General features: G+C 45.6%; 1 protein-coding gene across 1 annotated transcript; it reads left to right on the top strand.

Moving 5' to 3' along the window:
* Nucleotides 1-254: 254 nt before the first annotated feature.
* Nucleotides 255-5,269, top strand: ASIP (agouti signaling protein). The gene is made up of 4 exons (XM_051802668.1): nt 255-309; nt 771-973; nt 3,999-4,060; nt 5,088-5,269. Exons 2-4 carry the CDS (start codon nt 793-795, stop codon nt 5,262-5,264), a joined length of 420 nt encoding a protein of 139 aa, XP_051658628.1. The 5' UTR covers nt 255-309; nt 771-792; the 3' UTR covers nt 5,265-5,269.
* Nucleotides 5,270-17,879: the final 12,610 nt, after the last annotated feature.

Below are 17,879 nucleotides of genomic sequence, written 5' to 3'. Positions count from 1 at the left end.
CTGGAGGCTGACAGAGCCCCCAGGGGAAGGTTCCCATAACTCTGACACAGCACCAAAGTAATGCACATGGAAATAAAAATCAGCTTTGAAACACAGCCCTGCAAGGAGCCCAGGCTGGTGACACAATCTGTGTGCCCCTCACTGCGTCACCGGGGGCTGGCAGTGTCATCTGAGGTGAATGGCCACGCTCTGCTCAGGTTCCTCCATAAATATCCTCAAATTCCACGGACTTTGTCACATCTTACAAGTCATTCAGTGCACAGTAAGGTCCATAAAGACTTTACAGCACTGGGCCTTTTCATAACTCGTGTGAGTTACAGCCGTGATTTACTGTGGGATTAGAGCAGTCACTTTTGAGGTTATTTTCAAGAGGAGAGAACTACAGGGAAACACAATTTGTGGTTTTCGGCGGTTTTTTTTAAATTGTCATTATTTTTCCATGTTTTCTAGGACAAATTTTTTAACGAGATTTTCTGGGAAAAAAAGTCTGATGAAGCGATTGAGCTTCTGCCCTTGGTCATACGTTGTTGGGAGACCTCCTGCATCTTCTGGGAAAATAAACATTTCGAGGAAAGAACCAGGAAAAAAGAGACTGTCTAAGAGAGTTCTATTTGATACAGTGTTTTTCCACTCCGACAACTAGAAACTTGGGCATTCTGGTATCAAAGTGCTGGAAGTAAAAGAACTGCCAAAGTTTTGTTGCTAAAGCTGCACAACGTGACAGAAAACCATTTCTGAGATTCATATCCTTGCACCTCTTCCACCTGCAGGTTTTGACCGACTCTGGTTTTCATGACGATGGAATCTTTCCTCCCCACGATGGAAAGGAAGAGGCTCTTCCTCAGCCTCCTGCTCTGCTACAGCTTGCTCAGAGCTGCTGATTCCCACATGGTCACTGAGGAGAAGGCAGAATGCAACCTGTCCAGGAGCAGCAGAATGGATCTCTCAGATCTCCCACCCATCTCCATAGTAGGTGAGTAAAATCTGCCATTCGGTGCCAAATTAACAGGATTTGCAGAAAATGCAGTTGTTGGTTCCTACAGACTATTTGGATAACACTGCAATGTCACACACTTGCCTTAGTGCAGAGCTGTTGTGGCTACAGCACCCAAGAATGACAATGTGACAACCCTCAGTTTTGGGGAAAAAAAGAATAGTCATCAGATGACTTATTTAAGTTTTACAGACTTTACTTCAGGTCCTATCATACTGCAGGTCTTTTTGTGTTTAGGTGTTCTTCTGCTAATATGGGCAATAACCTTCCTTTGAAAATCTCATGCATATAAAAAATATGAACATAATGTGGGGTCTTTTTAAGTACCTGCTCTTGTGGTAGAGAAATCAACAGTATTAACAGGTATTAATATCACCCCAGTTTAACCAGGGGAAGAAAAGAGCACTGCAAGGGAGAGCCAGGGGTTATCTATTTATCCAAGACAGGACCAGCTCTATCCCTACTCTTACTCTGTCCTGTTAGGGAAGAACCTTGTTAGGGCAAAGCTTAACTCTTTTCTTCACAAGATATTTTCCTTGTGTCTGCCCTAATTTACACAAACTTCTCCTTTCAAGAATCAAATTTTTGGAGCTAATTAGTTGCAGAACACCATTCATAACTCTGTCAAAACACTAATAATGTAAAAAATACTCTTGTTTAGCTCCTTTCTACAGGCTTTTAGAGCTTTTGCTTAAAGCAGTTTGGTTTCTTACCTTGTTTACTGTATTTTTTCAGAGCTCTTACTCAGGACAACATTTCTTTAAGGAAAAACAGTTGCCCTGCACTTGCATTTCTACAGAAATCTGAGTGTTTGAATGCTGAGTTAACTTGGCCTTGTTTAACTGCAAGTTTAGTGAACCTTGTGCTGTTGTGCAGCCTCCCAAGCTGCACCATTGCATGGTCTTTGTGATCCCTCATACCTTCAGCATCACGCTTCCAACATTTTATTTTACTCCAATTAAAATCAGAGATATAAAATACACTCACTTCAGTTGATTTCTCTGTCTTCTCACAAAAGTGAGCCCCTGTTTTAAACATGACAGAGATGCTGTGTCATGCCATGTGGAAGTGTCCAAGGCCAGGTTGGATGGGGTTTGGAGCAACCTGGGCTAGTGGAAGGTGTCCTTTCCTGTGGCAGGGGGTGGAACAAAATGAGCTTTAAGGTCCCTTCCAGCCCAAACCATTCTGGGATTCCATGAACTGAGTTTACTACAGAGATGGAACATCTCTCAGACACTCCAAGAATTACCTTCCTTTTTCAGAACAAAAAGGGGAGGTTGAAGAGATTTTCAGTACAGCTTGTTTTGAGGTACCAAACTCTTCCATGGCTCTGCAAGGATTCTCTGCTATTCCTTTGCCAACAGACATGCAGGATAGCAAAGATCCCCTAACACTGTCAGGCCCTTTTGCTCTGGGGGGTCCTGCAATGCCCCACAAAAGCCCTTGTCCCTCTCTGCCCCATTTGGTTGCCTGCAAAGAGACTCCTCCTCCCTCAGGAGCAGAGCATCCTGTATCCCCTCCATGGCACATCCCAGCTATTCTGCTTCCCCATTTTAGAGTCAACAGAGGGATGAAGCAATCAGCCAGGGAGTGAAGAGCAATCCCCAGCACACTGATAGTCTGAGTCTAAGCCAACACCACAATCTCCAGTTCACCTTTGCATTCATTCCTCTCCTACATACAATGTCCTTTCATACAACAGAGTGAACATTTGACACTGAAAAATGCAGGAAAAGTTCAAAGAAACAGATCTCTGCATAACACTCACCTCTCTTATAGCCAAAGCAGTCCAAACAATCCTGTACAACTGGACTACACAAAGGCAAATTGAGGTAGATTTAAATTACTTACACGTACCTTTGTTACTGTCAGGAAGTTTCAAAGGACAGAATAACAAAGAACACTCAATATTCCAGCTGGAACTGCATCCAAATCACTAATTGAGTTAGTGCAATACCTTTATTAAGGCTTGCCCTTATTAAGTGACAATAACTTTATATGCTTGAAGTACAGGTTTCCCCCCCACACTATTTCTTAGAGATACATAACTCTAACCATAAAAAATCATGATTAATAAATGAAACGCCTCAAACCAGCCCAAACTGTTTGTTCTTCACTCTGTTGCAATTAGCAAATACTCAGAAACATACTGATAGAGAACACTGGAATAGATGAGGAGCCACCATTTATCAGTGGGGATATGGACATTTTTATCCCAGTCATTTATTACATACATGCAGTGCTTATTACAAAACTCACACACAGAGTAAAGGTATCAAAAATATCATAACAGGTTGGGGAGCTGGGAAGTGTCTCACACTTTAACAGTCTTGCTGTGTTAGAGGCCAAGACAAGTCTTAGTCATGGAATTTATATATAGTTATAAATGTATATATATAGTGATAAAGACACGATAATCCAAGTTACAGGCACATGAATGAAACATCTTTGAGAATAATGTTTTCTAAAACAAATGGTGGGTGGAGAAGGAACAAAGAACTGCAAATGAAAGGTGGCATCACTGAGATGAGGAGTTTGTAACAAACCAGCAGAGAGTTTTTGCTTGTGAAAACCAGTGTACACTTCCTAATTCCTTCCAAAATTATGCATGTAACTCCACCTTCTAACAGGAAAAAAAAACAGAATTCTAAAGATTTTTCCTATTTTTGTTCACATGACTAATGTTCATGAGTACCCTCATCTTTTAGACAGGGACCTTTAATTTTATTTCTCCGAAATTGTTCCTTGTTTGCATCTACCAAACAAAGTGTAAAAATTCTCTCCTAAAATACAAACATCAGTGTTCTTCTGCTTTGCACAAGCAGCAGTGACAACAAGAGTTCAGACACTCTGTGCCTGAGGTGAACACCTTCACTGGAAAACACACAGGGATGAGGTGGCAATGCAAGTTATTTGCCTTCTCTCACCCAAAAATAGGATTATCTCAACGAAACACCATGCTGTAAAATTGGTTTCATATTATGTTGTGCTATTCTCATTGAAGATTTAACTAGAAGATCCCAGAAAGTCAGCAGGAAAGAGGCAGAGAACAAGAAATCTTCCAAGGTAGGTGGTTGTTCAGAAAACTTTGTTGAATTAGAATGGCTTGTTACATGTAGAGTTTCCCTCTGTGCATTCATTTGGAAGGCTTTTACTGCCATTCCCTGAGTTAAATAATTGACATACAGCTTAAAGCTCTAAATACTGTAAAACCACATGCAAAATGATAAAGGTGGAAAGAAAACTAGAAGCTGTGGCTGCCCCTGGATCCCTGGAAGTGTCCAAGGCCAGGTTGGATGGGGCTTGGAGCAACCTGGGCTGGTGGAAGGTGTCCCTGCCCATGGCAGGGGGTGGAACAAGAAGGGCTTTAAAGATCCCTTCCCATCCAAACTATCCCATAACTCTGAGTTACAAAGGAGCACAGGGTGCCTGCAGCTGGCATGTTCCAGAGATCCCTCCCAGGTCCCAGGCACGTGCTGAGCAACCCAAAATTTCCCACCTTTCCCGGTCCCAGATGGAGGAGCAGCACTCCTTGGGCAGGCTGGGGGACACTTATCCGTGTGTGCAGTTAAGGTTTCTCATGGATGAAGGATCACTGGGCTCCAAGGGCAGCTTGGCAGCCCAGCCCTGGGAGGTGGAGCATTGCCAGGTCACCTCCCTGCTCTCTCAGCCCAGCAGAGTAGTACCAGCCCCACAGACCGACAGGGAGGGTTCAGTCTTTCATTTGAAAAGTCTGGGGATCCAGGCACAACACCTTAATTAGTTTTATTGATAACTTCACCACCTTTGGATGTTTTTCTATACCTTTCTTCACTGTTTCCACAGTTTTCCCTACAGATCCTTTTCCAACACTCTGCCCAATCACAGTCAAAATCCAGGGCTCACAAGGTTTATCATTTTGCTCAGAGGGTTGGTCTCCAGCCACCATTTCCCACGATCCAGACCAACCACACCTCTGTGTTGCTAATCCAGGTCTCACTGCCAGCAACCACCTCCTCACCTCAAGCCAGACCCTCCCTCTGTTCCCTCCCTTGACCCCTGTGACCTGTGCTCACTTCGCTTTTCCACGAATTCCCACGTTTTTGTCTTCTAGAAAAATGCTGAACGCAAGACCCCTCCGAAACCAAGGCCCCCACCAGCTGCCAACTGTGTGCCAACCTTCAGACCCTGCAAACCACACCTGAATTCCTGCTGTAACTACTGTGCTTTGTGCAAATGCCGAATTTTCCAGACAATCTGCCAGTGCCTAATGTTAAACCCCAAGTGCTAAGCCAAGCTGGGGACACAGTGAGGCTCCTGTCTTTCTTTAGCTTCTCAAGTGGGTATTTCAAATTGCTCCGTGGGTATGGCAAAATAGAGAGCTCTCTGAAGCTTGGATTTGCCCCTCTTAAAATTTAGTGGACAGGTTTTTTATGGGGTTAATGGTATCACAACCAGGATGTTATTTCAAGGAGCAGACAACCAGGGAGATTGACAGTGATTAGGTATTTTTAGCAAAGAGTTTGTTTTAGGATGAATTCTTGATTTTTGGTGCTTTGGGACTGTTTGGGTTTTTGGTTCTTTTTTTAAGAGAGTCATAACCCTTTTCACATATTCAACAAAAATCAGGACAAGAATTTATGTAGGTTATTCTACCTGAAAATAAGGCAATTTGTCAATCATCCTCAGCTGAGCATCAGTCCATCCACCTTCAGGGTCTGTAGTCATTGCAGTAACCAGCACCTCCCATGTGTATAAAATACATGTATACTTGAACCCTAAATGTATCTGTGCCTCATAACATAAAAATCAGATTTTTTTCCCCAGCCATGTCCATAGGAATCAATTCTTCAGCCCTTCTTCTCCTGCTGCCAAGGATATTGTGTGTAGAAATCCCAAAAGCAGGAAGACATATCCACAACTTGGAGGAAGAAGGAAAGATCAGCCAAAAATGAATGTACATCTTGAAGCAAAGCAAATTACAAGCAATCAAACCCTTTCTTTGCCCTTTACTACTAGAGGCAGCTCCCAGAACCCACCCCAAGGGTGAATTCAGGCATCAGTCTCCATGTGCTGCAGGCAACCAGTGACCACAGGGGAAAAAAAGAACCCACATCAAAGGGTGTAAAGGCTCAGAAACAGCTCTGAAGGTGTGAGTGAAGCTCAAGGCAGCAGCAAACAGGTGTCTGGGAGGTTTCTTTCTCTTGTTCTTGAAGCTCTTCGCCTCAATCTCAAGGTATCCAAGATGGCACAGAAGGAAACTCCTTCTTGGTTAAACCACCAGGAAAACAAGGAGGGAGCAGACCCAGAAAATGTCCCAATGACTCCTCTGTCAGACTCCAGCTCTTGCTTTTCACCTCCTCTGTTCTGTATCTACGGGGTTCATCTCCCGTGCTCCCTCCCCTTCTTTTTTTCTTCTTTGGTACTTCCTTGATTTCAGCATTTTCCCTTCATCCCACTGCTATTCCCAGTCACCCCAGGAGCCACGTTCACTCCAGGTTAAACCCCCCTCTCCTGTGTTCTCTCCACCTGCCTCCGCGGGGTCCCTGCCAACGCTCTGCAGATTTCACAGTCCCAGATTTTCTAACCGTGAATTTTGAATGCAACTCGTGAATTTTCTAATCCTCTGTGCAGGTCTACTTGAGAGGAAATTTCTGTATTGATTTATTTCTAAACACGCAGCTGAGGGCTACAAAAGTCTTCCAGGAAGGCCAAGATGATACAGATGACACTCCAAAGGCACTCAAGCCTCATGAACTCTTTTTTCTTATAATAATCGGTCTGAAGCCCGGAACTCAAAACACAGGTCAGGTGCTGACAGAAATTTTTGTTCAGTCTAAAGATATAAAGATGACAGATTAATCTAAGAGAGAGCCCTAATGATGACAGGATGCCATTGTGTTCCTTATCTTTTATAAAATACATCTGTTGACACATGCCATGCAAGCTTGAATTCTTGTACATTTACATAGGTACGTTTTTTAATCATATATCTTGGCTCAGGAACCTGTAAGCCACTCAGACATGATAAAAAGAGAATGAGAAGGAAGACTGGCACATTACAGCAGACTTGGGAATTCAGACTCTTCCTTTACTAGGTGAAGATTTAGGTTCCCTTCAAGTTGTTGACAGTGTCATTTTCATACCAGAAAGTCCAGCTGGTCAGAAAATCTGTGTTTTACCTGGGTCAAGAGGGTCAGGAGGAGAGGGAAGGGAAGGAGAGAGAGCCAGAAACCAACCAAACAGCTGCTCTCTAGACAGCAGCTCCCACTCCAGCTTTGCAGAATCACAGGGTGGCTGAGGACAGCAGGAACCTCTGGAAGTCATCTGGTCCAAGCAGGGCCTCCTAGACCTGTTTGCCCTGGACTGTGTCCAGGCAGCCTTGGAAGACTCCACCACCTCCCTGGGCAACCTGTCCCCGTGCTGGGTCACCCTCACCATTAAAAACAGAAAAAAAAGCTTCCTGATGCTTGACTCTCTCCAGTATGTCCATGTCTCCCTGGTGCTGGGGAGGTCCAACCTGGACACAGCACCCCAGGGATAACCTGCCCAGTGCTGACCAGAGGGAAGGGATCCCCTCCTCGACCTGCTGGTGACAGTCCTTCCAACACAGCCCAGGACACAACTTACCTTCTGTCCTGCAAGGGCACACAGACTCATGTCCAACTTTGTGCTCCCCAGGCCCCCCCAGGGCCTTTCCTGCTGATCTGTCTCCCAGCTGGGTGTCCCCCAGCACATCCTGGTGCCTGGGGCTGTTCCTTCCCAGGGGTAGGACTTGGTGCTTCTCCTTGTTGACCAGCAGGAGGTTCAGGCTGTTTTTGCAGCCTGGTTCAGTCCCTCTGGACTTACCAGCCCCTGCTCCCAGACTGGTGTCACCAGAAAACCTGCCAAGGACACCCCATCATCCAGAGGTGTAGCACAGCCTGGGACTGTCACCAAGGGATGTGGGAAGTGCCCAGACCCACCTGAGGAGCCATGGACATGGCAGCAGAGCCAGCCAAGGACGGGATGTGCAGTGAAGGAAAAGGAAAGACCCAGGCAGACCACTGAGGGGATTTGTTTTTCAACACATATGCATACACTTCTTAATATAGCATTTACCTACAGTGCATTTTAAAATTTGATTTATTAATAAGCCTTCTTTGCAACTGGAATTTATTAGAAAGAGGTTATGCTTTCTTTGCTGTTCATCTATCACACCAAAGAATATATATAATATATATTATATATAATATATATAACCAAGTACTCTGAAATTAGTAGCCTTAGTGACTTGACCTTTCTGGGTAAAGATCATGTTGCATGAGGTGTTGAGAGGATATGGAAATCAATAAAATATGTGCACCAAATGTTTGCTTCAATGTTTTTAATTTAAACAGCTATTTCTGCTGAGCACGAGTTCCCCCAGGGACCCACCTGGAATGTCACCAGCACACAGATGATAAAACATGCACATGACAAAAATAGAGTGTTAACTTTTTAGCTGTCAGATACCAAAATACCTCCACTGAAAATTTCTTGGAATTCAAGTGTAGAGACAGCCCCAGAAATGCTCCATGACAGAGTCATTGTGCTCCTAGAGACTAATGGGGGTTTAACCCTAATTAGAGGTTAGGAGGATTAAGCACAAATAAATCACTGTAAGCTTTTCTGAATATTGCTGTCTCGGGCAAATTTAAAACAGATACTATATTTTTCCCGTCCAGAGACCTGGCTTGATTGCTTATTGTCACACTCAAAGCCCATAAAACCCAAGTTTATCCTGGTGGATAAAACAAATGGTAGAATTAACATCTTAACAACTGTACCAAACTAATTTTAAACATGTCATAGTTTTCCAAGCTAATCACTGAAACGGTCTGGGAGACCCCAAAAGGAAACCAAACAACTCCCCACGTCAGCCTTTAGGAAATTCTCGGAGAAGGAAAGATTTGATGGAAGGTAAAATGACTTTTCCCAAATTCTCTAGATGAGTCAGCAGCATCTGTGACGTTGCTTTAGCTGAGGGTGATGAAAGAACGGATGAGATCCCTTTGAGATGAGGACAGTGCTAACCTAATTATAGGAAAACCAGATGGACATTTGCATATCCAAACTGAGGAGCCAAGGAAGAAGTTGTATGTGCCATGCCCAAAGCTGGCTCTGTGGGAGCTCCATTTTACAGAGCAAAAATTACATCATCTCAGTCCTCCAGCAGACCTCTCAGAGGACACACTCCTCAGGAGGTACTGCAGCCTTGAGGTCACTCCCTGACTGGGTGTAGACATTAAATGCCACTCAAGGACAAAGCAAAAAAGCATTAAATCATAACATTTTTCAACAGAGTACTTCAAGATTAATTAGACCATTCTATGGCCAGAAGTGACTCTATAAACACACTAAATAGGCCAATTCAGCACTTGTCCACATCCAGTGTCCTATTTAACACATATATGAGTTAAACTGAGTTCACAGAATCACAGAATATGCTGAGTTGGAAGGGACCCACAAGGACCATCCAGTCCAGCTCCTGGCCCTGCACAGGCCCATCCCCAAGAGTCCCACCCTGTGCCCCAGAGGATCAGCCAAACCCTCCTGGAGCTCTGGCAGCCTTGGGGCTGTGCCCACTGCCCTGGGGAGCCTGGGCAGTGCCAACCACCCTCTGGGGGAAGAACCTCTTTGTAATACCCAGCCTAAACCCCCCTGACACAATTCCCTGGGTGCTGTCCCTGGTCCCCCCAGAGTAGAGCTCAGTCCCTGCCCCTCCTCTGCCCCTGCCCAGGGAGTTTTAATTGCAGTGAGGTCTCCCCTCAGTCTCCTCCAGCTGAACACACCAAGTGCCCTCAGTGTCCTCCCACGGCTTCAAATCAAGGTCCTTCCCATCTCCCTGTCCTTCCTTTGGACACTCTGATGGTTGAACATCTTCCTTACGTTGTGTCCCCCCAAACTGCCCCAACATTCAAGGTGAGGCCACCCCAGGGCAGAGCAGAGCGGGACAGTCCCCTCCCTGATGCCCCAGGACAGGGTTGGCCCTCCTGGCTGCCAGGGCACTGCTGACTCAGGGCCAAGTGGCCACCGACCAGGACCCCCAGGGCCCTTTCCCAGCACTGCTTTCCAGCCTCTCATTCCCCTCTCTGTCCATACATCCAAGGTTGCCCCATCCCAGGGGCAGAATCCAGCACCTGCCCTTGTTGAACTTCCCATGGGTGGTGATTCCCAGCCCTGGGATCTGTCCAGGTCTCTCTGCAGGGCCTCCCTGCCCTCGAGGGGCTCAACAGCCCCTCCCAGTTTTGGGTCACCTGCAAACGTGCTCAGTGTCCCTTCCAGTGCCGTGTCCAAGTCATTGCTGGAGATGTTGGAGAGCACAGGGCCCAGATGGAGCCCTGGGGAACCCCAGTAGTGACAGGTCACAGTCTGATGTCACCCCAGTCACTGTCACCCTCTGTGCCCAACCCCAGAGCCAATTGCTCACCCGATGTACTCAGGCCTGAAAAAGAAAATAATTAACAAGGGACTCCCTCAACAAACCCAGGAACAATTCACATTTTTTTCCTCTCTGCTGCCGAGCTCTGATCTGCTGTCCCCCCAGACAGTCCTCTCCTCAGTGTGATCTCCAACACCCTGAGGGAAACACATGGGATGGGCCAGCTGGGGCCACTACACTGCAAAATCCCAGTTACCCCTGCAATACCTGGGGCAGATTTGCCACAGACACTTTATTTCCAAAACCAAGAGTGTACAGCAAACAGCTCCTCGTTTCCAAAAAGAAACACAATCTTCCATTTCTGTAGTACATTTGATTGTTGATTCCTGTGCTAGATGCAAACCACCACATGCTTTTCTAACTTTGAGGATGAGAAATTCCCAAGTCACTCTCAGCAAGCACCCAACCAAAGGCAATGACTGAAGTTCCCCAGTCTGCTACAGACTGCACTTTCCTACATGTTCATACAGTTTTGGGCTAAGCAGTATAAAAATACAACTGAGGGGATCTCAGGTGGGCACACACACAGGCACTCCATGAACAATTCTATCCTCTATTTGTACAACCTCCACTGTTCCAGTTTCTGTTTTGGCAGTATCCAGACTCCAACAGGTATTTTCCAATGGCATCAGCAGCTTCTGCCATAGCACAAAGCACAGGAACACACACACAACAGACCTGCAACACGTTCGCTCACTCTTGGAATCCCAGAATGGTTTGGGTTGGAAGGGACCTTAAAGATCAGCTCATCCCACCCCTGCCATGGGCAGGGACACCTTCCACTAGCCCAGGTTGCTCCAAACCCCATCCAACCTGGCCTTGGACACTTCCAGGAATGGGGCAACCTATATCATTGTTTCACCACCCTCAGCACAAAAGCAAAAATCCTCCTTATATCTATTCTAAATCTACAAATTCTTTCAGTTTACAACCACCACCCTTTCTCCTACCACAACAGGCCCTGCTAAAAAGTCTGATCCCATCTTTCTTACAGACCCCCTTCAGGTACTGAAAGGCCACAACAGGGTCTCCCTGGAGCCTTCTCTTTTCCAGGCTGAGCACCCCCAGCTCTCCCAGCTCACCTTCGTGGCCTCCTCTGACTCTCTCCAGCAGCTCCATGTCCTCGCTGTGCTGGACACCCCAGGGCTGGAGCAGCTCTGCAGGGGGGGTGTCTCATCCAAGGGGCAGAATCCCCCCCTCCCCTGCTGCCCACGCTGGGGGATCAGCCCAGGGCACGGGGCCTTTCTGGGTCCCAGCACACGTGGCCACTCACAATAGCAGCTCTTAAACCTGTAAAACAGAGAAGTTTCACAGCCAGAGTGAATTTGGTGGAATTTCCTTCCCCTTCACCAGCAAATTACCCTGATCAGGGGACCAAGACACCCAATGTCAGTCTGGGCTAGTTTGGGTTTTTCTGGTCTCCCAGAATCAACAGTTGTTTTCTGCCTCTCGCACAGTGACATTGGAAGGGGTTGGAAGAGGGAAAGGAAATTTTTTCCCCTTGCCAACTGCTTTTCACAAAAGGCCCAGTGCCACCTCAGCCACCCCAGGAACACCCATGAAAGGCTGGTAGATGTGACATGGGACCTGTGGGAGACCATCCCCAGCTGGAGGAGCAGCACAAGGCCAGAGACACACGAGGCTGCCCAAAAGCACAGCCACTCACTCTCAAGCTGCCCCTCAGAAATTTGTGGTGCCTGCAGAGTGCTTTCTGGGGTAATACAAAGATTTTACTGGCAGACCTCTCAGATGGCCAACACATGGCTAAGGTCCTCTCCTTAAAGAAGGTTTTAGTTATTTCTGCAAGATTTTTTTCAGTGAAATGAGAAACTATACAGTTGTTGCATGGCATACGCACACATCTTTCTGTCCAGGAAATCCTTTGAGATGAAATCCTGCCTGAAATATGGGAGCCCTAAAATGGCTCTATTAGTGTCACAACCCGACTCACATGTGGCTTTCATTCAACACAGATAAAGGCAGGAAAAGTCTAAAATACATCCATTCCTAGTGATCAGGTCCTTCTGCATCAGTGGAAATCCTCTATTGACTTTAATATACTTTAATAACACCTTCATCACTCACTCGCCACATTTTAGCTAATCCAGTAGATTTACCTAATAACAGTGGTTTTGTGGTACCCTAGCTATTTTGGGCAGTGTCCTCAGCTAAAATGTCATTTGTGATCTCATGTGGGCATATGTACAGCTCCCTCAAACAGAGGAACAAGAGTATTATAGGACTTATAAAAAGTAACATCCAGAAATCACCTATGAGAATTTACAGTCTCACTCTTCCTTGGTTTCCATTAAACAAAAAAGGTGGTGTTTAAATATATATATATAAAAATAAAAACTAATTCAAGGATAACAGTCTTTCACCCCTTGGTGAAGATCTTAAAGTCTTCAAGAATGGAAACAGGAGCAAACACATTTAAAGTAATTCAACAGCCTGGGATCCCTCTCTCTGAAAAGGCCTCAGAAATATCTGACAGAGCCAGAGCACTTTAAAGTTTCAGTATTTAAAAACCTCCTTGTTACAAAGCTGTGATTCAATTCATACCAATTTCTCCATTTGGGAAGCAAATATTTAGAGCACTGAAGGACTGTTACTATACAGTAAAATGGATCCTTGTGATTGCCTAGGATGTTTTTATCCTTGTCCTAAAAGTGGTTCCAATAAGTGTGGAGCAGAATGTCACTGTAACCGTGAATGGCTCTACAAAATTTCCCTGCATTCCAATCTCCAAGTATATCTCAAATTACTGGTATACAAAAACAGTAATTAATATTAACAAACTATAACAATAACTTATTTATGCCTTTTTAAGTTTATCAACTTTTAATTTTATAAGTAAAAGGAAGCTATTGGCATGAAAATGTACTACCTACTAACAAAGAAGGGGGAATAGAGGGCCTTACAGAAGAAGACAAATTAATACTTTATTAACATTTTTTAAAATTTGTTGAATTTTGATTTTTTGACAATTTTCTGAGTTTTTATGACAATTATTTTCTTAAAGTCTAAAATTTAACTTAACATAAAGAAGTACATATTGTTTTAGAAATGGGGGAATATATAATTTATCTTTAAATTTTCTCAGTATCCTGAAGAATTTAATTTCTGCCATGGAATTTCAGGGAATTAGACAGGCAGTGGGGATGTTAGTCCCCATCCAGTACAAAGGATGCTGCAGAACATTAAACCATTTTGTTTTCATCCTATTCACTTCTGGAAGTGTTTGTTCACAGGGCTTTTTTTTCTTCTTCTTCTTCCAGCCTTTTGTTTGGTTTTGCTTTCCCTAAGCTGGCGTGCAAACCACAGGCCTGAAGGATTAGTGACTTTAAAAAAGAAGAAAAATAACTGTAATTGATGCTTCTTACAATTGTGCAAAGCTGTCCAATGGCAAACAATGCTACTGCAAACACTGCTGAGGCTTCACAGGGCACATTCACTACAATGGATTTGTCTTAAGAAAAAGGCCCACAGGCTACAAACCAAAATTAGCTTCTGAGAAACTTCGTATCATCTGCAAGCAGAACCACTGCAATGAAAACAAGCTCAGTCATGAATCACAGAGTCACCAGTGCAACATCCATTTATCCATCCTTTGTTCTCTGCTGCAGTGATCCCCAATTCCTCAGGCAGCCTCTAAACCCCCATCAATCTCCATTTCCCAGAACATCCAGCTCTGCAAAAACAAAAATAAAGAGCAGGGCTAGGAAAAATGTATTGCAAAGTTAAAAATCAGGGAGCCTGGCATTTCTGGTTAAGTGGAGAAATATAGAGCTTGTGTTCTCTTATCACTTCTGACCCAACAGTGGAGGGAAAACAGGGGCAGGAGGTGCCACATTTTACAAGAGTATTTCCACTGGTAACAATAAGGACAGCATTAACAGAAAATTAATCTGAAAGGCTTTTAAGGCAATATGTGACTACTTTTGGCCAAGTCAGAGTTGTCTGAAGACAAGGAGGACAATCCTCCATCAGTAACTTCGTTTCTCACCAGGTTCCATCATTTTGCAGGGACACCAAGGTGATGGTGCTCATCACCACCCCAGGAGAGCCCAACTGCACTGAAGGCAGTGGTTTGCTGCTGGACTTGAAGGTGTTAAAAACCAAAATGAAATTGGACATGGCATTAAATTAAAATTTTTCCCAGCGTGGCAACCAGGTCTGATGTAGCACTTTACTCCTGAGGACATTTCCTGATCGAGTAGAAGAGAATAGTAGAAAAAGCCCTGCTAAATTAAAAGCCAGGAATGGCTAAATTTGAGGAACAGCTGTTAACTAGGGTGGACTTAGACATTTCCCAGTTGTCAGCCAGTGGTTGCTGATACGTGGGGGACAGGGGGGTGGGGGGAAGCTGCAAATCTGAGTCAATTCCTCTAGTATGAACTAGAGCACACAGCACCTCTGCACATCCCCCTGACACTCTGAACACACCTTCCCAGCCTGGACCTCCTCCGTGCACAGATGGAAATCTCACTTCTTGCATTTTTGCCCCTCAAAAGGAGCCTGCAAACAAGACTGGAGGAAGAGGCTGCTGAGCTGAAAGGCAGAGCTGCTTTAGGACTCTGTACCTTTGCTCAGCCTGGTTGGGGGCAGGAGCCCAAGGGTCCCTCGCTGCTCTGGGACAGCCTCTCACTGCACCTTCCCCAGGGGACAGCAGAGCATTGTACTGTGCATCCCCCTGCTCACCCCTACACCAGACCTGCTGAGTGTCTCGAATTTGAGTATGAACCTTGCATTTGTTCCCACTTCCCACTCTCATCCCTCCCTGTGCACAGGTCTCTGTGTGCAGCGACCCCTCTGAGCCTCTCTGGGATTCCCCATGCCAGATCCAGGGAACTAGCAGCTCATCTCCCCCTGGCACTGTGATATCTGCCCTGCAGAGTCCCAGGAGTGAGAGAAGCTGGAGTCTGTCCCTGTCCCATGACTCACCAGCTGGATGGGGGATGCCAGATGAGCCCTGTGGGGGGTTTGGGGCACAGCCCCAATACCTACAGACAGCAGGCTCTCCTCACTGCTGTTCTTCATTCCTGCTCAAACCACTGCAGAGTAACCACAGCGGGTCTGACCATCTGGATTTGGGCAATCTGGATGCTTGACCTCAGGCTAGACTGAGCACTGAATTAATTGCATGTGGATTGAAAACAAACAAGGAGAAAAGAACTAAAAAATGAGTGTGAATGATTTAGTGAAACTGTAAATGACATCAGATGTGCTCTTGCCCATAAAAAGCAAGCAAGCAACAAGGCTGAGTGATCCCATAGTGCCATTTAGGTTGGAAAAGACCTTTATGATCGTTGAGTCCAACCATTCCCTCAGCACCTCCAAGTTCACCACTAACCCATGTCCCCAAGTGCCACATTCCCTTGAGTTCAAACTGAACCAACACATGAGTTTGGCCAAAGCACAGCTCGTATCATAGTGAGAACTAAGATGACCCTGTTTAGGCTGAAGGCTGATAAGCTGGACCTAAAGAATGGGAAGTGCACAAAAAGGGCTGAACAAAAATATTCAACATGGTCCTGCATTACCTCTGCCAACTGCCAAGCCACACTGCTGCCAGGTACTGGGCACAGCACTGCTGCAGCCAGCACCAAACCACAACTGCACCTCAGGGAGCCAGAGGGAGGAGCAGAAACTCTGCCAGTGGTTTTATTGGGGTTTGTCTCTGATCTAGTGCTCTTCAACAACAGCAAAAAATAAATACACGATCTAACCAAACACATTCCAAATGTGATTTCTGCACTTTTATCAGTTCAAACCATCAAAATCCCACGTTTTTAACTAACTTGTTCCCACTACTGCACTTTCAGCAGCAAATCAGCTTTTCATTGGTTTGCTCAAAGAAAATGCTGTGCTAGGAAGTCACTGGACAGGTCTCGTTGTCACAGTGGTGCTTCAGTGCCCTGGCCCAGGGCCTTGCAAAGCAGATGGGATGGCTCAGACCTGGCCACACTGCTGGTGTCTGGACACTCCCCTGACTTGTCTGTGGAATGATGATTTCAGGTGCTTAGAGCCTCTGGAGGGAGCTAAACTCCAGACATAGCTTTGCACCCAGGATGTCTCACTAGGCACATCCTCTGAAGCTCAGCACTGTGATGTCCACTGAACTTCCCAAGAGCTCCAACAAGCAGGAAACACAGGACCTCAAGTTTTTATGAGAAGAGCCAAACGTGTACATATATATAGACATACAGATTTCTCTACATGTTAAACCAGTGAATTCTGCAATGAACAATCATGGAAAAAGAAGGTCCTGACCCACTCCAAAACAACAAAGCACCACTAACACAGAACCACTGGTTGCCAGGTCCCACCCTAAACCACTCCTGCCAGATCTTCCAAAAAACCCCCACATTTCAGCCAAAAAGGTACACTGCTTTCCTAACACACCGTACCTTATCTCCCAAAGGAATACATATTTTAGATCAATATATATTGAAGCATCTGCTGGAAGGGCTTGGGTTTGTGCTCAAACAATCCAGGAGAGTTATGGAGACCATCAAGGCCCATTTCTTGACACAGATGGTCAACCAGTCAACTAAGGGAGCTGCTCCACCAGATCTGTCACTCAGAAAAGCCCCAACAAAACAGATTAAAGATGAAAAGGGCAAGGCAGCCTTTCCCCCAAAGGCTGCAGTGTAAGGTCCTTGACTGCCCATGCAAACTTTATCCAGAGGTGTAGAAAGAAAAGTGGAGCCAGAAGGTGAAGAGCAGGGATCCCTCTTCCTGTTTGGCACTTTAAAGACGCCTCCATCCAGCTCTGGCTCCTCAAGATGACAACACTGACATACTGGAGACATCCACCTGGAGACAGAGACCCCCCAGCAGGGCAGTGGGGGACACACAGAGACCAAGATGGGGATTCATCAACCTGGAGAAGGTGGAGAGGGATTTAAAGCTGCCTATGAATCCCTAATGCAAGCATGGAGTGAAGATGGAGCTAGTCCATTCCCAGAGGTGCAGATGAGAACCAGCCCAGGTAGCAATGCAGGAAATTCCATTTAAACGTACAGAAAGGTATTTTCACCTAGAGGGTGCTCACATATCAGGAGAGAAGCCTAAGGTGATGTGAGCTCTGTCCCCCGACTAACTCTCCTGGGCAAGCTCATATCCAACCTGATCTAACTGGCCCTGGTAGGATAGGGATGAACCACAGACCTCCAGGTGGCCCGTCCTAAATAAATTTTAGGAAGCCATGGTCCAACAGCAGAATTACAAGCCTGTACTACAGCACAGATGTTCAGCTGAGAAAGGGGTTGAGAAAGCCCAGGTGGAGGAAACTAATGAAGAATAAGGGCAACACCAAGTCTTTATTTTGCTATTGCATTTGTTCTACTACAGTGACACTTTCCATCATCATTATTCTGTGTCACATGCACAAGGGGCCCATCAGCTACATTTGGATTGTACTGCAACTGTGTGTGTGTG

The sequence above is a fragment of the Manacus candei genome, unplaced genomic scaffold (assembly GCF_025592945.1).
Source record: "Manacus candei isolate 608988 ecotype Guabito, Panama unplaced genomic scaffold, ASM2559294v1 h1tg000057l, whole genome shotgun sequence".
NCBI lineage: Eukaryota > Metazoa > Chordata > Aves > Passeriformes > Pipridae > Manacus > Manacus candei.
The sequence above is the reverse complement of the archived record's forward strand: the minus strand, read 5'-3'. Positions and strand labels throughout refer to the sequence as shown.

What these genes read in the sequence shown, in the direction of transcription:
- ASIP (XM_051802668.1), top strand. Translation starts at nt 793, where the DNA reads ATGACGATGGAATCTTTCCTCCCCACGATGGAAAGGAAGAGGCTCTTC. An exon ending in CCCACCCATCTCCATAGTAG is followed by an intron (nt 974 to 3,998) that starts GTGAGTAAAATC and finishes TTCTCATTGAAG; the next exon opens with ATTTAACTAGAAGATCCCAG. An exon ending in AGAACAAGAAATCTTCCAAG is followed by an intron (nt 4,061 to 5,087) that starts GTAGGTGGTTGT and finishes TTTGTCTTCTAG; the next exon opens with AAAAATGCTGAACGCAAGAC.